This window comes from Hippocampus zosterae, chromosome 1 (assembly GCF_025434085.1).
Source record: "Hippocampus zosterae strain Florida chromosome 1, ASM2543408v3, whole genome shotgun sequence".
NCBI lineage: Eukaryota > Metazoa > Chordata > Actinopteri > Syngnathiformes > Syngnathidae > Hippocampus > Hippocampus zosterae.
The window spans coordinates 15,675,801-15,695,027 of record NC_067451.1 but is presented as its reverse complement, the minus strand read 5'-3'; the positions used below and the strand labels follow the sequence as shown (position 1 = coordinate 15,695,027).

The 19,227-nt window shown below is 42.6% G+C and overlaps 1 protein-coding gene and 1 long non-coding RNA gene across 13 annotated transcripts; one reads left to right on the top strand and one right to left on the bottom strand.

Annotated features, from left to right (window-relative positions):
• Window positions 1-70: 70 nt before the first annotated feature.
• Window positions 71-18,879, bottom strand: sytl4 (synaptotagmin-like 4). 12 transcript variants are annotated; one of them, XM_052070911.1, is made up of 34 exons: window positions 18,683-18,879; window positions 17,661-17,876; window positions 17,413-17,522; window positions 17,148-17,253; window positions 15,964-16,206; window positions 15,762-15,855; window positions 15,598-15,676; window positions 15,443-15,531; window positions 11,647-11,722; window positions 11,449-11,546; window positions 11,098-11,188; window positions 10,921-11,018; window positions 10,563-10,653; window positions 10,373-10,470; window positions 10,034-10,124; window positions 9,829-9,926; window positions 9,508-9,598; window positions 9,335-9,432; window positions 7,741-7,828; window positions 7,561-7,658; window positions 7,225-7,315; window positions 7,047-7,144; window positions 6,357-6,447; window positions 6,180-6,277; window positions 5,836-5,931; window positions 5,678-5,767; window positions 5,491-5,565; window positions 4,503-4,675; window positions 4,174-4,276; window positions 3,113-3,274; window positions 2,366-2,471; window positions 2,167-2,278; window positions 1,880-2,088; window positions 71-1,050 (listed from the first exon to the last, which is right to left on the bottom strand). In XM_052070911.1, the coding sequence occupies exons 1-34, from the start codon at window positions 18,799-18,801 to the stop codon at window positions 905-907; spliced, it is 3,822 nt and encodes a 1,273-aa protein (XP_051926871.1). In that variant the 5' UTR covers window positions 18,802-18,879; the 3' UTR covers window positions 71-904. The 12 variants fall into 12 exon arrangements, with proteins under 12 accessions (XP_051926871.1, XP_051926880.1, XP_051926890.1 ...); XM_052070920.1 differs by lacking the exons at window positions 9,829-9,926; window positions 10,034-10,124 and having other exon boundaries at window positions 15,964-16,230; XM_052070930.1 differs by lacking the exons at window positions 7,741-7,828; window positions 9,335-9,432; window positions 9,508-9,598; window positions 9,829-9,926 and having other exon boundaries at window positions 15,964-16,230.
• Window positions 10,015-11,336, top strand: LOC127604313 (uncharacterized). Its single transcript, XR_007963248.1, has 2 exons — window positions 10,015-10,164; window positions 11,228-11,336. It is a non-coding gene; the product is annotated as an uncharacterized LOC127604313 (long non-coding RNA).
• Window positions 18,880-19,227: the final 348 nt, after the last annotated feature.

The following is a 19,227-nucleotide window of genomic DNA, read 5'->3' as shown; positions in this document are numbered from 1 at the left end:
TGAAACTTTGTCAGCAGTTTAATCTCTACCTGATGAGCCTATCGTGTTGGTTCATTACAACAAAAGACCATTTCGTGTCAGAATTTGCCTCACTTTATTTTATGAACTCTTGTTTAAATTGACATTGTTGAGCATGAGTAATTTGCACATTTCCATTTTTCCCTAGTTGACATTTGATGAAAAAATAAAATCCAAAGTTACTCGGGACTTTTGTGGTTTTCTTCTTTAGATACTTGCTCCTATGGAAGTAATTGTTTAGACTGAATTTTACCTTCATTAGTCATACTTTAAAGCAAAAGTAGTAGAGTACATTTTGTTTGCCATGCCGGCGAATGTTTTTCATGCAATATTACACCGAAGTAAAACAGCTGCTCGTAATGCGGAGGCCAGCGGAGATACTATGACGATGGAGCTAAATGAAACGATCCTTAATGGTTTGTCATCTTTTATTGGCTAAACAGGACAATATAAATTTAAAACGTCACATACATATGCAAAAGATTCAATAAACCTACAACTGCGTTTGAAAATGATAAACAGCAATACCTACATAAAAGATTCAAAAAGCACAGGTTACATATGACAATTTGCTTTTACATCATCATGACTCTTTATGACACCATTTATATGCCGTGCAGCTACTGTTACAAACAATACAAGTGTGCAAGTGTTCTTAAAATAACTCCACAAATTGAGTATGCATAGGCACATTAGTCATAAAAAAAAAAAACATCAGATTTTGAGCCCAGCGGGTGGGAAGAGAGTGTCTTCTCATGGCCAATCAACGGCGTGTCCCATCATGTCGCTAGGTGAGCTTATGTTTTTGCTAAATAAAACACCATCGTATGTGATCAAACCATTTCTGACCTCCCTTTGCCCTCTGTCCAAAAAGATTCTGGCGTCCTCATTTGCCCTTCTTCCTCATGGTGGTGCGCAATGGAAGAGTGCCCTCTGCCCAAGAGTCTGGGTACTGCATCATCTTCTTCCACAGACTGACCTCTTCTCCAACGGAATCCATCTCCACTTCCTGGCTTCCAATTTTTACAGTGCCTAAAAAGGGGGGATGTCAAGTCAGGGTGCACAAACATTTGGGTGTGGATGTGGGATGAGCGTCAGAGGTTGTTTGGTGCTCATCCCCCCCACTGACCTCATGCATGAACTTAAGATTTACAGCACGTCTGGGCAAGGTAGGGCCTGTGGAAAAATGAATTGCCGACCTCTGACTTATATGAGGCCGTGTGAGAGCGCTAGCTGATTTAGCATGTTTCTCGAAGGGTAGGGGTCCCGTGGCCGATATTTTTTGCACCACAGACTGCTTTCACGAGATTTTTGACTGACTGAGGAAGCGTTACGTGGCCATGATGACCATCCTGTCGGCGATGACCCCAACATTTGGCCATCGCCCCCTCAAAACTTTTTGTAGGTACTGCATATGTAGGAGCTTATAAAAAAAAAAAGTAGAAAAGTTTATCTATAGTGTTCAGTCCCTCTGCCGTGCTATTTAAAATATTGAAATTGCATATAGATCACAAGACAGCAGCAAAGCACCACAAGAACTCAATTTAGCATAGTTCCTTGGCACCAAGTTGAGCACACGTAACTCAAAACACTTGCATCACAAACCACCTTTTCCCATTGAAATGCCATTAATTCCTTCCAGCTGCCCCGCCCTGATTTTTCCATCGGGGTTCGTTCAAAGTTGTAAAAGGTTGTGAAGACATCCGCCAACAGCTTTACTTCATTCACAGCGAGCTTTTCTTGTCACAAATTTGTTTGCCGCTCAGTGGGATACAGGCTTAAATGAAGTTGCCTACAATATTCCAGTTGACTGAGATGCAACCGTACTAAAGTGTGGTTGGATTCGTTGTCTGCGTTTTACCTTCGCCGAAACTGAGGCGCACTCCTCCGAGGAACTCATTGCTCAACATGGGCTCTCTATCCCACACAGTCAGTTCCAGACACATGGTCCTCAGCTGTTCCAGCATCAACTCCTTGTAGACAAACGTATGACCGTAGTGAGGATTCAGGTTCTTCTTCACGACGGGTGTCTTTCTCTTGGTAGTCTTGGACTTAGACGGGAACAAGTAGCTGTGAAAACACAGCAAAAAGAGTCTTCAAAAACAGTTGATATCGTAAGAAAGTCTTTGAGTTTTGTTTCAGTCTCACCCTTTCACAAAGCTATCCGACATGCCTCCTCCTCCCTTCATGGCCATCAAATTCTTTGCCTCCTTAATCAAGATGTGGAGCTCCCCACCTCCCACCTCCACAACCTTTTTGCCTAGAGGAGGGGAGACAAAACTTTAAGGTCAAGCGCAGCAAAGTGTGCCAAAAAATAATCTTTTCTCATATTGTACAGCAGCGTCACCTTTGAATTTCTGCAATCGAGGGCCTTTAGGTGTGACATACTTCAAGGAGATCACCAACTCTCCTTTGAATTGAGTGAAAGCCGACGCTGGTATGCAGCACGGAGCCTTGAATGAAGAGCATTGGATGCTTTATGCTCATTTTTTTATGTCGTGACAGCAGAACTAGGAGTATTTAAGCCTTCGTTACATTGCAGATCTTTTCAAAATGTATTGGATGGTGACAAATTATTAAAACAGTGGTAACTTGAGAAACAAGTTTAATTCATTCTGTGACCACGCGTGTAATTGAAATGAATGGAAAGGTCGTTCAGCTGCACCCTTCATTTCAAAAAACAAAAAAATGTGTGTGCGTGTTATGCATTGTAATGAGGCAAAACAGCACAACTTAATATTGCACTTTAAAAAATGATGTAATTACCGGTAAATTGAATTCAACAGTTTGTCACGTATCTATTGAATGGTGAATGTGTTGCCATTTCTGGTGTGCCTGGTCAAGTGAGTTGAGTTAACTGACAACCTACAGCACTCGTATCAAGTCTGTGCTTGCACACCCTGCCCCACTCCCCCAAAAAATCTGCAGCACCACAACTTGCATTTTTAAAAATTTGAAAGTCGAGTCACTCCTAACTCAAGGTACCACTGTACTTCATGAAAAGTCATTAAATTTAATGGCGATAGTGTGACTATAAAGTACAGTATTGCTGTCAAATGTCAAAATGATTGTTGAAATAATTTAAATGGTTTACTTTTGTCATGAGGGCCATACAGTCCTCCTGTGGGCAGTCCAGGTCATAGCAGTCCAGAGCGATCTCCACCTCTCCGAGGAAAGTGTTCCTGCCTAGGTGGCCGTGATGCCACACAGATATCAGCATGCTTCGAGTGAACAGCTGATTGCGGCGAATGTTGTACTTATCGTGGAGCAGACAATGGGACAAATGAGTTCAACTGCACAGTGATCTGGACAGAGGTTTTGGTGGTGTAGTTAACTAATTAACTATTTTAAGGACAAGATTAAAACCCATTCACTCCCCAAGACATATTTTTGTATTTTCAGATTCCACACATTCAATACGAGCTACAGTACTTATTTTTTTTGACATTTCTTTTCACCCCAAGACTTTGGGTTTAAAAAAAAAAAAACCTGAATGAGTTAAAATACAAGAGGCAGGTCCTGGCATGTTACTGCCGATTTTGCATGTGGCCCTAAACTGTGGCTAATGGCAGTGCCTACTTCAATCATCATCCTCCTCCTCCTCCTCCTATCGAAATCCTCAGCAGGGAACAAAGGGAGGGTCCTGCTGCAATAAGCTACAGTATGAGCTTAATTGACACCCCGTAAAACAGGTTTCTACCACACTACTAGACCCTGCCCAATCGTTGCGTGCTTCCGTCTAGATTCAGTCCATTGACGCAGGTCCATCAAGGGGGCGGGACGAGCAGATGTCAAAGTCATGTCGGCAGAGGCATTACGCGCTTGTGCGTAGTCTGCATTACAATAGGTGAGCCGGTGTTTATAGCCGGGGCAGGGGGGGGGGGGGGGGTCAACATTATATCCAGCCTAAGACTTTTTCAAATGCTTCACAGCAAGTCAGGAACAGAATCAACATTGACAAGCGCTACTGTAAATAAATTGTCCTAAAGGTCTCCGTAGGGGTTGTGACGAGGAGTTGTATGGCAACCAGGTTAATCATTCAGTACCAACCAATTCTGGACCAAGTCTGAAAAGACGTTTAAAAACATCTTTGGGAGTGAATGAGTTAAGTGTCAATAAAACCCAGAGAACAGGAAGTGTTCATCTCAGGAATACCTTGAATGTTTCTTCGTAGACTGGGTCGCAGGTGTGCCTCTTGATAGTAGTCTTCCTTTTGCTCTGGCGAGATTTGTCAGGGAGGAGGTAACATTTGATGTAACTGGATGGAGGAGAGAGAAAAAAAAGAGCAAACAACCCAATTTTCTCTTTGCGAACCTCTCGCATGACTGCATTTCTCGAGGCGTTTGTTTACACAGAATTTCCCATTCAGCACAACTTGTTGACTTAAACATACAGTAGCAAGTTGCAGCAATCTCAAGTGTTTAAACACAAACAATATGAATTGTTGCACTCGTGGACTGAAATGAAAACCACGTTATATTTACGGATTAGAAAACTGCCGAAGGCTATCGCCGCAGGCCAGTTTGCGGCACTCCTTGATTAAAACCTGCAGGCTCTGGGTGGGCTCATCGTAGAACATGGAAAAGACCACCTCCCCTCTCACGTCCACACTGTAACTGTCTCCGGAGTCACTGTAAATGCTCGTCATGCTCACGCTCTGACAAGGAAAAAGTTTCATTAGACAATTTTTGTTTAAGATTGTCACGTCTTCAGACTATAATAACCCCCCACTGCTGTGATGAACAAGAAAGCATGACTAAAATACTCTCAGTTGAGACATCACTTCAACATACAATTGTGCCTTGGGTTTCGCAACCACACTCGTTAACTCGAACTTCATTTGTAGAGCGCTTTTCATACACGACGGGGTAACTCAAAGTGCTTCACATTGTTAAAATCACAACCATGAATCTGTTTTAGTTCAAGAGACAAGCTGGGCATACTCTTGGTTAAGCGCCACACCAACACTCCAAGAACCCTTTTTGAGGTGGGGTGGAAAAAAAAAAATCACATAGGCCCTCTCAGCAATAAAGTGCTAATTTGACAGCCCAAGTAATTACATTCGTTTTGTTGGACAGTAAATTTCAAACGGAAGTGGCAACAAACAGCACAGAGCCTCTTTTTTTGGTAAGAATTGTTCACCATCTGCCAAACTGCTGCCTTTTGTGAAGGGAATCGAGTTCTCTGCCAGCATAGAGTGCCTGTGAAACATTTTGATGCAAAAAAACAATCAAACAGAAAACATCCAAGCAATGGCTGGTTCTCCAAAAAGCATTCAAATCTGATCATTAACTGAAGGAACAATTGTGCTTCCTCATCACCAATGACTACTTTCCCCATTCGTCAGGGCTTTGGCACCATCTTAGAGCACTACTACTGTCTTGCAAAAGCAAAAAAAAAAAAACACCCACCCACCCACACCTTAACAGAACAGATCAAAAGGGGCTGACATTAAAATATGTTTAAATTTACCATTGAACTTGCAGAACTGGCCATCGAATTTCTGTGAGTGTTAACCAGGCTGTCAATATCCTCCTCTTCATCATCCTGTCAAAGTACAAATCAACAACCACATGACTACAAACATGGAAGTTAATTTTCTAATAAGGTACATCCTATATTTTACCTTGAAACATGAGCGTATAATAGCAATACTCACTTGCATGTCTAAATCCGGCACAGACTGGCTCCTGTTTCCCATCGGTACTGCCAATGTGTCTCGATTATCACGCAACTCAAGTGCTGAACGGTGTTCTGACGCGAACGTGCAGAGCATTACTCATCATCCATCTTACTCAGAAGGGAGAAAACAATAAGATGCTTACCAGTATTTTGAGTACGATTGACGCTCTTCTTGAAAAGTTTCTGAACATCCAACTCAGGGCTGGGACAGACTTGTTTTATTTCTGGATTCTATGGTAGCATACACAGGTACAACACTTAGCGTTAACTGTACATGAACATAAACCAAAAGTTATCAGTGCTCTCGTCAAACACACAGCATGGCGTTGGTGATTGAGACCTTAAAAACGGATGCATTTCAGAAGGCGGACGGTGGACTTTTATTTTTTAAAGTATGGAACAGACATGTAATCAAAACACCTGGGACCTGTATTAAATTGTGAAAACGTGAATCAAATGCCTCCTACTGTCCGACTTACTTGCACGTCCAAACTTTGTTCAAATTGGCTCGTTACATCCAATACGGTCTCATACATGTCAGGTTGATGACAAACCTCCAGCCCACATTTGAGACCATCTGTAGTAAACATGAGTTACGACCACATTCGCTCAGCATTGAGGGCAAACCAGACAAGGTGGGACAGCAGTGGTCATACCAGGAGGATTCTCAATGTTTTTGACGCTCTTCTTGAAGAGTTCGTCACCATCAAATTCTGGGCTTGAACTGGCCTGCTTCATTTTTGGGACCTATAAGGACATAAATGGCTAATCATGTTCAAGAAAGAGAAGATGGAGAACGCCAACACAGATACAGACCAACGTCTACCTGACGCTTCAACGGTTTTAGCTGCTTATTACCAAAAGAGAGCCAAACACCGTTTCCGCGCGCACACACTTTTCCACTGCACAGTACCAGCTGAGCGGTACTTGGGTCACAGGGGGTGGGGAGATTTGTTTTCTACTTCAAAATAATACTTCAGGAAACTGCAAAAAAATATACTGCAGAACTCATCGGTCGGAATAAAACAACAACCGTTTCCTGCATTCACAGCAAGTGAAGAGGAGACTGAGGGCACCAAGAAAGTGGACACCATCAACCCTAACCCTTAAATTATTAGTTTTGCACACCTGGCGGCCCAACTGACCAGTAATGATAAACGGCACCACATAGTACTAGCTTTGGCCATTGGAAAAGCGTCAACAGCTCGTCTTTGAAAAGAATAGGTAACCATGCAGTGGAAAATGCCGCCTAATCTCAAGTTAAACAATAGAGAATTTGAAGCTTTTAACAATTGATCCATGAGAAGAATTTCACAGGTATGAAGTACATTCGCTGATCGACTTACTTGTGTGTTCAATCCTTTTACAAATTGTCTCGGGGCTGGCACTGGGATCGCATGCGAGTCAGGTTGATCACTAACATCAGGCTCATTTTCGACACATGCTGCCGTGAACATGAGTTCAAATGAATTTCTCTTTATTTTGTGGGGAAAGCAATACCGGAAAAAAAAAAATAGGGCTTACCAGGAGAATTCTCAATGCGTTTTAAGCTCTTCCTAGAGAGGTTCTCAACATCAAACTCTGGGTTTGGAATGACCTGCTTTATTTCTGTGACCTATAAGGACACACAACTTATCATGTTCAGGACTAGGTGGAATGGTGTATGAAGTGCTGCCTCCCAAAGGAAAATGCTTTTACTGCTTTGATAGAAACTTGCTTCCCCCGCACACCCTTACATTTTGGGATTGTCAGAAAATCAAAAATTGGACTTGCCATTGGGCAGGCAGAGTATGGGGTGGCGTAAACCAATCGGTCACTTCGATTAGAAAGAGCCTGCCCCGAAAAACGAGGCTTACTTACTTCCATGGCCAAATCATGTACACTTTGCGTCTTGATGTCTGCCAGGTTCTGATATGAATGAGATTGATCAGAAACTTCCAGCCCAATATTGGCACGTTCTGCAATTATGATAATATGACGAGTTATAACCAAATTCTCGCTGCATTTAGGGAAAACAATAGCAGGACATAAATGACGAACCAGGATGATTCTCAATGTTGTTGACCGTCTTGAAATGTTCATCAACATCAAAGTCTCGGCTTGGAACGGCCTGCTCTATTTCTGGGACCTTCAGGACAAGGACAAAAGGTTGGTCATATTCGAAGAGAAGTTGAGGAGGAAATCTGAGGCAGACATCAACGAAAGTCTAAGTGACAATAATTTAATAGCGGTTGGCGCCTTTCCTAACACATTAAGAGTGAGAGGAAAACAGAATTCCAAGCTTTATCATCAACACAAAATATACATGGTATGGCTGGACCATTAATGTAAATTTAATTGGGATCTCGATTTCGGCTTTTCGATATTCAAAACGTTCCAGAAGAACGATGAACGTGCAAAATGGTGCGGTTTATTTCCAATTTCCCGACGTTGCATAAGTACTCTCAATGCACCACATGTTGCTTATGTTGGGGTATGTGACTCTACCATCCCTGAGCATGCTTTAAGCCAAAGGTTTCCAACCACTGGTCGGCAGACCGCTACCGGGCCACTTGGGACCGGGACGTACAAAGACAGACCGGCAAGGTGTGAGCAAATTTACCCCTCAGATGTGGCGGAAATGTGCGCGATTCTAGGCAATCGGAGTTCCCCTTCTGACATTGGTTTGCAAGTTGAAATCAACAGAATCCGCCAATAAATGAAAGAAGCAACAGTAAATGGAAAGCAATTGTTACAAACTGAGCAAACCTACAGCTAAAACACGCAGTTAATATGCAGCCATAACTTCATAAGATCAAGATATTTTAACAAATTTCTCCCCGAGTAGGATCGCCAAAGCGACGTGGAGGAGGAAGCTGGTGTGCCTCGTATGTTGTCAAAAACAAGGCAGTACAAGAAACCTGAATCATTTGAAAAAGTAGCACCCAAGTGATCAAGTGGAAAGCATGAAAAAGTGAGCAGTTTGAACAGTCTGCCCACATAAAGAGGAGCAGTTTAATTGCTAATAACTAGACGATAGCTACCGGGATGAAAGCAGCAATCGTGTCATTGTGCAAATAACAATGTAGCCGTATGTAGGATCATAATCTCAAATTTATTTATACATTATAAGGTGTATTTAGTATTCCTAAATGGTCTATTTCTTTGTAGTTCACCTTTTATTCTACATTTGTTCTACAGTGGAATAACTGAAATGAATGAAAACAAATCTATTCAAGGAATTTTCCTTTCTTCAAAATTCAAGGATTCAAAGATCCAAGGACTTTATTTTGGTGTGTCAATACACATTTAGACATTACATCGCACAAAATATATTACAAGGTCCCAGATGAGCATGGTAATTCCCAAGACTAGTGAAAATATGAGATCAAATAAGTATAAAATATAAAGGTCAGGGGTGTGGTGACCCTTGGGAATTCTGTTAATTTTGCCGAATGGCCAGCGTATTTCTGGCCCGGTCCTGACCATTAGCAGCAGACCAACTAGCAGCTGTATGCTTAAAGGGAATTTCCCCTTGCTCCCGCAAGATGTTCATGAGCTAACTAAAATGGAGAATTCACATGTTCCAACAGGCAATTCATGAAAGGAACTTAACACTGCAAATGAAATAAATTACCGGTACTGATCTACTTACTTGCATGTCCAAATCTTGTTCAAATTGTCTCTTAACAGCCACTGCGACCTCATACGAGTCTGGTTGATCACAAATATCCAACCCATGTTTGACAAATTCTGCCATGAACATGAGTTAAAACCATATTGTTCCTCGGTTGTGGGAAAACACTAACAGGACAATGTGATGCTTACCAGGGGGATTCTCAATGCGTTTTACACTCATCCTTGAGAATTTCTCAACATCAAACTCTGGCTTTTGATTGGCCTGCTTTTTTTCTGGGACCTATAAAAGGACAAACAGCTAATGATGCTCAAAGAGGAATAGATAGAATAGTGACTAAAGCCCTGCCTCCTTGATGATAACTTAATTGTGGGCACAAGCTCCCCGCCACATTATGCAATCTTTATGGTAATGAAAGCGGAACTCGGCCTTAGCACAGGGGTTTTGTGTGCGGCCTTTCGATAATTGCTCACTTTCATGAGAAAGGGTTGTTCCCTAAAACCATGACTTACTTGCATTTGCAAACCCTGGTAAAATTGGCTCTTGACATCCACTGGGACCTCATATGAGTCAGGGGGATCACTAACATCCAGCACACATTTGTCACATTCTGTAACAAAAATGAGTTACAACCAAATTTTCTCTGCATTATCGATGTGTGCGTGTGTGTTGGGGGGGGGGGGGGGGGGGGGGGCGCACGGACGATAAAAAGCATACCAGGATGATTCTCAATGGATTTTACACGCTTCTCGTATAGTTCATCAATATCAAACTCAGGGCTTGGACTGGCCTGCTTTATTTCCGTGACCTAAAAGGACAAACGACTCGTCACGCTTAAAGAGTCGATGGTACAAGTGTGTGAACTGCTGATTTGAAAACCTTCATATTCCTTATGGGTACTTGCTATCCTAAAACCTCCAAAACAAACCCACCCCGCCACCTTTTGGGCTCTTTACAGAGATGAGTCATACTTGCCATTGGTCCAAAAGTATATAGGGCACAAAGTTGCTCATTTGCATGAGGAAGAGCCAGCCCCTAAAAATGGGGTTTACTTACTTGCGTGTCCAAACCTTGGACAAATTGTCTCTCAACATCAATCAGGGTCTCGTATAAGTGGGATTGATCATAAACATCCATCTCATTATAGACACGTTCTGTAACGAACATGATGCATTATGACCAAATCCTCTATACAGTATTGTGCGGGGGGTGGTGGGGGGGGGGCACAGTACAATAAAAGGCATACCAGGATGATTCTCAATGGGTTTTACACTCCTCTCAAAGAGTTTATCAACATCAAACTCGGAGCTTGGATTGGCCTGCTTTATTCCTGTGACCTAAAAGGAAAAACGGCTAGTAATGCTTAAAGAGGAATAGATGGAGTAACTGTGTGAACTGCTGCTTCTCAATTCAAAATGCTTTCATATATCATTTATGGGCACTTGCTTTTCTCTATACCCCCAAACAAACGCGACTCCACCACCACTCTCTGGACTCTTAACAGAGATGAAAGCAGGACTCGCCATTGGCCCAAAAGTATATGAGGCACAAAGTTGCTCGTTTGCATGAGAAAGAGCCAGCCCCTAAAAATAGGCCTTACTTACTTGCATATCCGAACTTTGGTCAAATTGTCTCTCAACGTCAATCAGGGCCTCGTACAAGTGGGATTGATCATAAACATCCAGCTCATTATAGACACGTTCTGTAATGAACATGATGGATTATGACCAAATTCTCTGTGCATTGTAGAAGGAAAAAACGCAGGACAATAAAAGTCATACCAGGATGATTCTCAATAGGTTTAAAGCTCTTCTCGAAGAGTTTATCAACATCAAACTCAGGTCTCGGACTGGCCTGCTTTATTTCCGTGACCTAAAAGGACAAAGGCTAGTCACGTGCAAAAAGGAGTAGATGGAATAAGTGTGTGAACTGCTGATTCGAAAATCAAAATGCTTTCATATCCTTTATGGGCACTTGCTTTCCTCAAAACCCCCAACAGTCCGCAACCCCACCCTCACTTTCTGGGCTCTTTACAGAGATGAGAGTTGTACTCGCCATTGGCCCAAAAGCATATGGGGCACAAAGTTGCATCAGGAAGAGCCGGCCCCGAAGAGTGGGGCTTGCTTACTTACTTGCGTGTCCAAATTTTGGACAAATTGTCTCTCGACGTCAATCACGGTCTCATATAAGTGGGATTGATCATAAACATCCATCTCATTATAGACACTTTCTGTAATGAACATGATGGATTATGACCAAATTCTGTCTGTATTGTGGGGTGGGGGGGAACAAGAGCATGACAGTAAGAGACTAATGAGATGATTTCTCACTGCTTTCGATGCTCTTCTTGAAGAGTTCGTCAACGTCAAAGTCTGGGCTTGGAATGACCTGCTTTATTTCTGGGACCTACGGTTGAAGGAAAAAAGGCTAATCACATTGAAAGAGGAGAAAATGGAGAAATCTGGGGCAGAAATAGAACAATGTCTAGTTGCCAGCATCACAACTGTGCTCGCTCCTTGTTATCATAAGACAGAAAAATTCCCAGCTTTATCGTCAACACACAAACATCGCATTGGGTAAACCCGGTACTTCCAATAATCAAAACTGGCTCTGAGCTGTACTCACTTTTGTTAGCAGTTGGGTTTTCTACATCACAAAATGGTACCATGCTCATTCCATGCCAAATCGCCCCAAAAATGTGAAAAATTGAACCAAGCCAATTTTGATTTCATTTACTGTACGTGTTGATAGCCACGGCACAATACTAAATCTCAAATTCTAGGTCAATCGACGGCCCATCGAATTTGAATTAGTTGGGCAAAAAGGGGCATGGCCGCTTTTGTGGGGAACCCTTACATCTCAGGAACTACTTCCTCAATCTTCACAGAACAGGTATTGTTGGAAAGGGATTACATTTCATGAAAAATAAATTAAGGTCAAATTACTGGCCAAAAGGTCAAGTTACTAAAATATGCATCAATTGTAAAGATCTGAATTCCCTTTCCAGCAATACCCGTTTTGAAAAGATTTACAGTAGTTCTGAGATACAAAGGTTCAAAGGAAGGCGGCCACGCCCATTTTTGCCCAACTAATTCAAATTCGGTGGGCTGTAACACAAACCCCTGCTCCAACTGACCTCATATTTGAGATTTAGTGTTGTGCCATCACTATCAACAAGAAGAGCAAGCTATATTAAAATCAAAATCTGCTTGGTTGAACCCACTGGTTGATTTGGTCATGAAATGACCCACCAGTAAAAACTGCCAAAAACGAGACAAGGGAGTCCTGCATTCACTTCAAGGAGACACCTTTAGTCAAGAGAAGAACCTGAACAGCAGCAAAGCAGACACTGCCCAGATCACCCGAAGGACATGAGCTCGGCAAGCCTGAAATCCCCACAAAATGGTAGAAACAGTGCCTCCCAATACCATCTTTTGCAAGTGGAAAAGTGTCACTCGCAAGGCAACCCGCAATGTCTCGCCAAAGATGTTCCCTTGAGGTCAAAAGTTAAACTAAAAAGTAAATAACTGTTCTACTTGTATGACCAAAGCTTTTACAAATCGTCTCTTGATGTTCACTGGGACCTCATACTCGTCAGGGTGATCATAAAAATCCAGCTCATATTTGACACATTCTGCCATGAACATAAGTTACAAATTCTTTCAGCATTGTGGTGTAACAAAATTGGACTTGAAGTGTTTTTCAACATCAAACTCGACATTTCATTTCTGTCACCAATAAGAACTAACATGCTAATCACGTTTCAAAGAAAAATAGCTGGAGTAGTGTATGAGATGTTGAGTCCTTGAGGAAAATTCTTTGACACGTCTTTGGGATATTCCACATGTACCACTGCAATAGACCGGCACACAGTCTCCGTTGCAAAAATGGAGCGGAACGCGAGCACCTCAGTGAACGGGAGCAAGCTGAATGGGAAGCCGAACTTAATAAAGCAAACAGTGCTTGCTCAGTTATATAGCATCCAGTACACATTCAGGCTTGGATACTTATTTTATTTAAATTTGACAGGAATTTAAAGATTAGATTCCAAATATTTTCCAGAGTCTGTTAAAATTCATGTTTTCATTGGTAATATGTTTTGGAATACACACACGCTCCTTCCTCCAAGTTCTCAACCATAGTTCGATTACTGGTAGCTTGAGGCATCGGGGGCGGGGGGATGTAGTTACCCTAGCCACTACTAGGGTTACAGAAAGTGACGTTTTAGTTGCCGACCAGCACGCAACACCATAGAGATACTGTACAATTTCCATGAGCTTACACAACACACTACATTCAATGGCAATGCAATGGCAAGCAATTTTTACACACGGGGTGTTTATAACATGCGGTAAAGAAAGGCTTTGCCATGTTGGACAGCTTGCCATGTCGGCAGAAGTACAGTACATATTATACTGCAATTGTTTTTTTCCGTTGAACTCCTCCCTCACCTATTGCCTGTATGGCTTCTCGAACGAACCACTGCGGCTGGAGTTCATCCTGCTGCTGGGGGTTGAAATCACATTTGACGAAAGAACATTTTTTGGCATGGGAGCTGGTTTCAGCCTGGGTCGAACTACACTTGTGTACCCGATGCTCTCTGCTAAATGTTTGCTGAAGCACGCTGGTTCAAGATGATCCGCACAGCTTGGAGTACTTGCCTGGCAACCAGAGTTGATCACGCTTTCCTCCCTGCCGAATGACTTTGCTATCCACTGGTCATGGATTTCTTTATCCTTTGGAAAGTTGATGAAACTTGTGCCCCTCCCTTCACCATTGGTGCAACCAACAGCCACACATTGAATGAAGCATTGTTTAAGTTGGACATGTCCAGCTTCGGTCTTCGAGGGCCACTGTCCTACCCGTTATACCATCTCTCCCTGGTGCACCACACCTGAAGGATCAAGCTCATCAGCCAGCTCTGAAGCAGCTTGAGAATGATCCTGATTATTTGAATCAGGTGTGTTGCGGCCAGGAGAGATGGAAAACAGACAGGACAGCAGCCCTCGAGTTTGCCGCCCCAACCCCTGCTTTAAGTGATGAAGCACGTAGAGAGTAACTGAACATGACGCACACAACCGCATCCCACAATAGCCATGGCATTTTTTTGTCTTCTTTGATGTCACAGCTCTGGCAATGCCCAACAACGCAAGATTTGGCCACCACCTTTTTCAGCCACTCCCCTCAGGCAGACGCTACAGATCCATGCGCACCAAATCCAGTAGACACTTAAACAGCTTCTTCCCTCTAGCCATTAACTCCTTAAAGAGTCACTGACGTAGTCACTCTTCTTGCACCACAAAATGGTACTACAAAACTACGGGTTACTCTAAAATGGTTCAATGATTTTGTTGTTTACGATGATACTAGTGCAGCGTGTTATACCGGAGACAAATTCCTTGTGTGTTCTACATACTTGGCCAATAAAGATGATTCTGATTCTGATTCAAACCGCAGATGACATGTTCTGAATTGTTTTAAGTAATTTAGCTGCGCTCTACCAATGATTAAACAACTTTTAAAATGACAGTTATACATTGTAAAGGGGTTCAAGATGTCTCAAGAAACAAGTCACAATCTTTGGTGTTTGACCTTTACCCTGACATGTGTCACAGAGGGTCTGACCCGCCGTGTTTGTGCCGTCTGACAAAAGGAGACAAAATTGGAGCACCTTCGCTGTAATCTCCCCAAATACCAGTCAGAACATTGAAACATGCACTCATGCTCGTGCGACCGGATTAAATTTCCACTAGCACACATTGAAAAGTTGGCCACATTCACGAGCATAATGGTCTTAGTGTCGAGCCCTGGCCTGAATTAGAATGTCTTCATCTCACAGGGACAGACTTTTCCACAATGGTACACACGATCATGCACATTCCTGTTGACATGTCTGTACAACCGCCTGCTTGCATGAGAAAAGTGCTGGCCCCTAAAAACGGGTCGATTTGAGCCCAACAAGAAACGGTGATGTGAAAATATCATCATCATTCTTAGATATTTTGATGAAGCATGTTTCAGACAGTTCCCAGGTGTTTTAATGACATGTTTGAAATTGTGAAAAAAAGGAAGAAAAAAAAACAAGTTGCCATAAGCATTAATGAAATATATTGTTATTGTACTTACTTTGGTGTCCAATACTTGTCCAAACTGGCTCTTAACTTCCACTGGGGCCTTATACGAGTCGGGTTGCTTGCCCACATCCATGCCATCATCTGTTATGAACATGATGGCTTTTATCCAAATTGTCTTTGCTTGTGGGAAGACAATAAGAGACTTACCGGGAGGATCGCGAACATGTCTGAAGAGTTTGTCAACGTCAAACTCCTGGCTTGGAATGGACTGATTTATTTCTAAATCCTATCAGGACATAACCCGTAATTACAGTCAAAGAGGAGTAGATTGAGCGAGCTGGGAGAAGATTTGAATATGACAACACACTTACAGCTTCAGCTTCCGAGCTGTAACTATGAATGCTGATAGCATCTGGTAAGAGAGTCACACTGGACTGGTTGTAATGTGGTGGGAGACCATCTCTTCTGGATGACAAAAAAAACACATCAGTTTGAAATGCATCCAACTACACATGACATAATATAGTCCAAGTTCATGTAATTATCTAACATCAGCACCAGCAGTGAGTTTACCTGTGCAGGTCAGGGGTTACACGGCCTGACTCGGGGCCTGTTTTACTGCTAGTGAGGCTGGCGAGTTCTGACAACTCAGCGTCACTCCGTGATGGCTTGAACAGGTCACCGATCCCCTTTCTCTCAAAAGACACTGTTGAAGCAACAGATCCCGAGTACTCACTGGGAGGACCATGAGAGAAAATTCCATCCTCTTTTGTTTCAAAAGATGCCGTTGAAGTAACTGAGTTCTCACTGGAAGGACTACAAGAGAAAATTTTGAATAATCTTTGGCAATCCCAATATTTGAATATTTTATCATAAAGTACTCAAAAAGTTACGGATATTAGATTTTTGGGTGAACTTTCACATTGTTCCGACACATTTAAGATTTCAAATTTCTTGCACCACAAAATGGTACTTCAAAACTAGTGGTTACTCTAAAATGGTTCAATGATTTTGTTGTTTACGATGATACTAGTGCAGCGTGTTATACCGGAGACAAATTCCTTGTGTGTTCTACATACTTGGCCAATAAAGATGATTCTGATTCTGATTCTGATTTCCACACTCTAATTTTGAGATTTTTTTGGGAGGGTAGAACAATTCACACAATTCTTTACATTTGGAGTATACAGTATTTATATCATTCTGATACTTTATAAGCCATTATGTCCCCCCCAAATTTTATATGTCAGGTTAATGCCCAAATTGATGATCAATTATCAGGGGTTAATCATGTGGAGGCATGAATTACAACAATCCATTAATCCCTGACAACTGAACATCTCAAAAGGCATCAATCAACCTTCTTGGATCACAGTCACTTGACGAAAGACCAATTCATAATTTCAAATGTTGTGCAGTGAGAACAGCCAAATTTTACTGAAACCATTTCCTTTCCCTTGCAACAACGGATGGCTTGACTATGAAAACTCATTCCAAACTAATAACTAAATGTTATTCAGTAATCCAGCAAAATTTTGGAACACACAACAAACACCTGTTGTGAGTTTGGCCAATCAGCTTCTTGGTAGAGGACAGCAAGTCCTGAATAGCTGGATGTGTTTACTCCCAAAAATTAACATTACTGTAAGTTCACCTGCATAGGGTATAGGGCATTTTAAATTGATTACATTTCCACCCAAAAGGTGAATATCCTTAACTTTCTGTGCATAGTGTATGTGCGGGAAGAAATGTTGCACCGTTTGTCGGTGGCGCTGACTTTGTGCCTGGGGACAGGAATAGGTGGACCTCGGCTCGATTCCGAATTTCGAAGTAGAACATCTCCCATTGTCGCATACTTTTTCACTTTAAAAAATAGACAGTCAGTGAATCACATGCCAAGTTATTTCCTCTTTTACCATTTGTCTACAACAGTATTCCAGCCACTTTTGCCATGTTGGGCTTGGCGTGCTGTTTACATTCCTTGTCAAACAGTCGGAACCCACTTCCTCTTCCTGTACTCACTCACGGGCCTCTTTCTGAGGCTGCTTCTCACAAGCTCGTGGCCAGGCATGGTGGAGAATCGGTTGACCCTCAGATTGTAGAACCAGTCTCCTGTACTCTTCCTTATGTCACTACAAGACATCATAGCCGTACTTTAGCTAATAGATCTCCTGCCAACTTTTAGTGCTGCTAACTGCTATTTGGCTTCAATACTTTAAATGTACCCCCATTTAAAGTATTGCAAACAAAGTATGAAAACATTCCCTTACGACTCTTTGTCGCACACACTGCACAGCCAGGATCCATCCGGGAGGTTGGCCCTGCATTTACGGCATACGAGGTGATGGCAGCACTGACAGTGGTTGGAACTGAATGCCAGCAAACTCAGTGAGCCATGGCAGCGGGCGCAACTCCGCTGACTGTATCTTATGCTGCCACGTTTGGCCCCTTTCCTCTTAATTTCTAGCAACTCTTGCTTCAGCTTCCTGCAAAACAATGGGGCAAACAACGTGCAATCAACCCGAAAGTATGCCGCAGCAAAAAACAAAAACAAACAAATAAAACAGCTCCCCCCCCCCCCAATAATTAACAGGAATATAGTATGTTGAAAATGGTCACAGGAGAGGGCAGTGCAGCTTATCTGTTTGTGTATACAAGACTGTATACCCAATAAATACTACACACTCCTTGACTCTAAAAAAAAATATACAAGACATTGGCTTTGAAGCTATAGCAATAGCAAATATGATGCCCATCCCCAACAGGTAGCCCCCCCCCAGTACCACCTATGCAGCCTGTGAGTCGGTTAAAAACAAAATAAATAAAATGTTTGCATGTTGTTATTTACCCGTTTCGTACCTTCTGAAATTATTGTGACAAATAATATTTGTGATTTCAACAAAACTGTATAGGCAATTCAAAATATTTTTTTACAGGGGTAGTAATCTGTTTTTTAAAAAATTGCTACATCAGCAGGGCTCAGTCAGGCCGTATCCCTTGTAAACAGTCGGGATTTAACATACGCCATTTTGCAACAGCGGTCCATTTTTATTTCCGCCCTCGATCTCTTCTCAAATAGAATTAGTGCTCTCACTGTTCAATTGGAAATACAGTTGATTCTCTTTCTCCATTGCTCGTGTCTCATTCAAACCTCTGGATTTGATGTGCGATTGTTGTCGCGATTTCCACTGTGCTGATTTCAGTGGAAAACGGACCGCCCTAAGGTGTCGGGCGCAGGACCAGCACTCGACAATGTGGAAAGCCGCCAAAGCAAGAAAAGCTAATTCCTTACCGGATGCGCTGCTCCTCGGCTTGCCTGAGTACCTCGTCCCGCCGCAGCACCTCCAGGATTAAATCCCGCTCAGTATCAGAGAGGAAGTCTAGGTCAATGTTGTCAATTTGCAGAGGCATGGTGGCTGTTGGTGACTCAACCAAAGTCAAATGAGTTACATCCAGTTAGCGTGATTCTGGAAAAAACAATTACAGGGAACTATATAAACCAACTAATCCCTCGAGCATCAAGTCTGAAACGAGACGGATCAAATGGCCTGTAGCTAGCATGACCTCTCTCTGGAAGCAAGTCGACGACGATGTCGACCAAATTCTGGAGGCTATGGTGAAGGGACACGCCGACGGGAAGCTACAAGCTATGACAGCAGTCATTGTCAGCTTCGCAGCAGAAAGGTTTGGCGAGGAGGAGAAGAAAAGCCCGGGAACAACGTACGCAAAGAATCAAAGAGCGGTAAGGATCCACAACATCAGGCAGGAGATGAAAACGTTGAAGTCCCAGTACAAGGCGGCAGGACAAGAGGAACGCCTGGCCCAGCTAATGTGCAT

What these genes read in the sequence shown, in the direction of transcription:
- sytl4 (XM_052070911.1), bottom strand. Translation starts at nt 18,801, where the DNA reads ATGCCTCTGCAAATTGACAACATTGACCTAGACTTCCTCTCTGATACT. An exon ending in GTCAGCGCCACCGACAAACG is followed by an intron (nt 16,207 to 17,147) that starts GTGCAACATTTC and finishes TTTCTCTTGTAG; the next exon opens with TCCTTCCAGTGAGAACTCAG. An exon ending in ACATGTTCGCGATCCTCCCG is followed by an intron (nt 15,532 to 15,597) that starts GTAAGTCTCTTA and finishes TGTTCATAACAG; the next exon opens with ATGATGGCATGGATGTGGGC.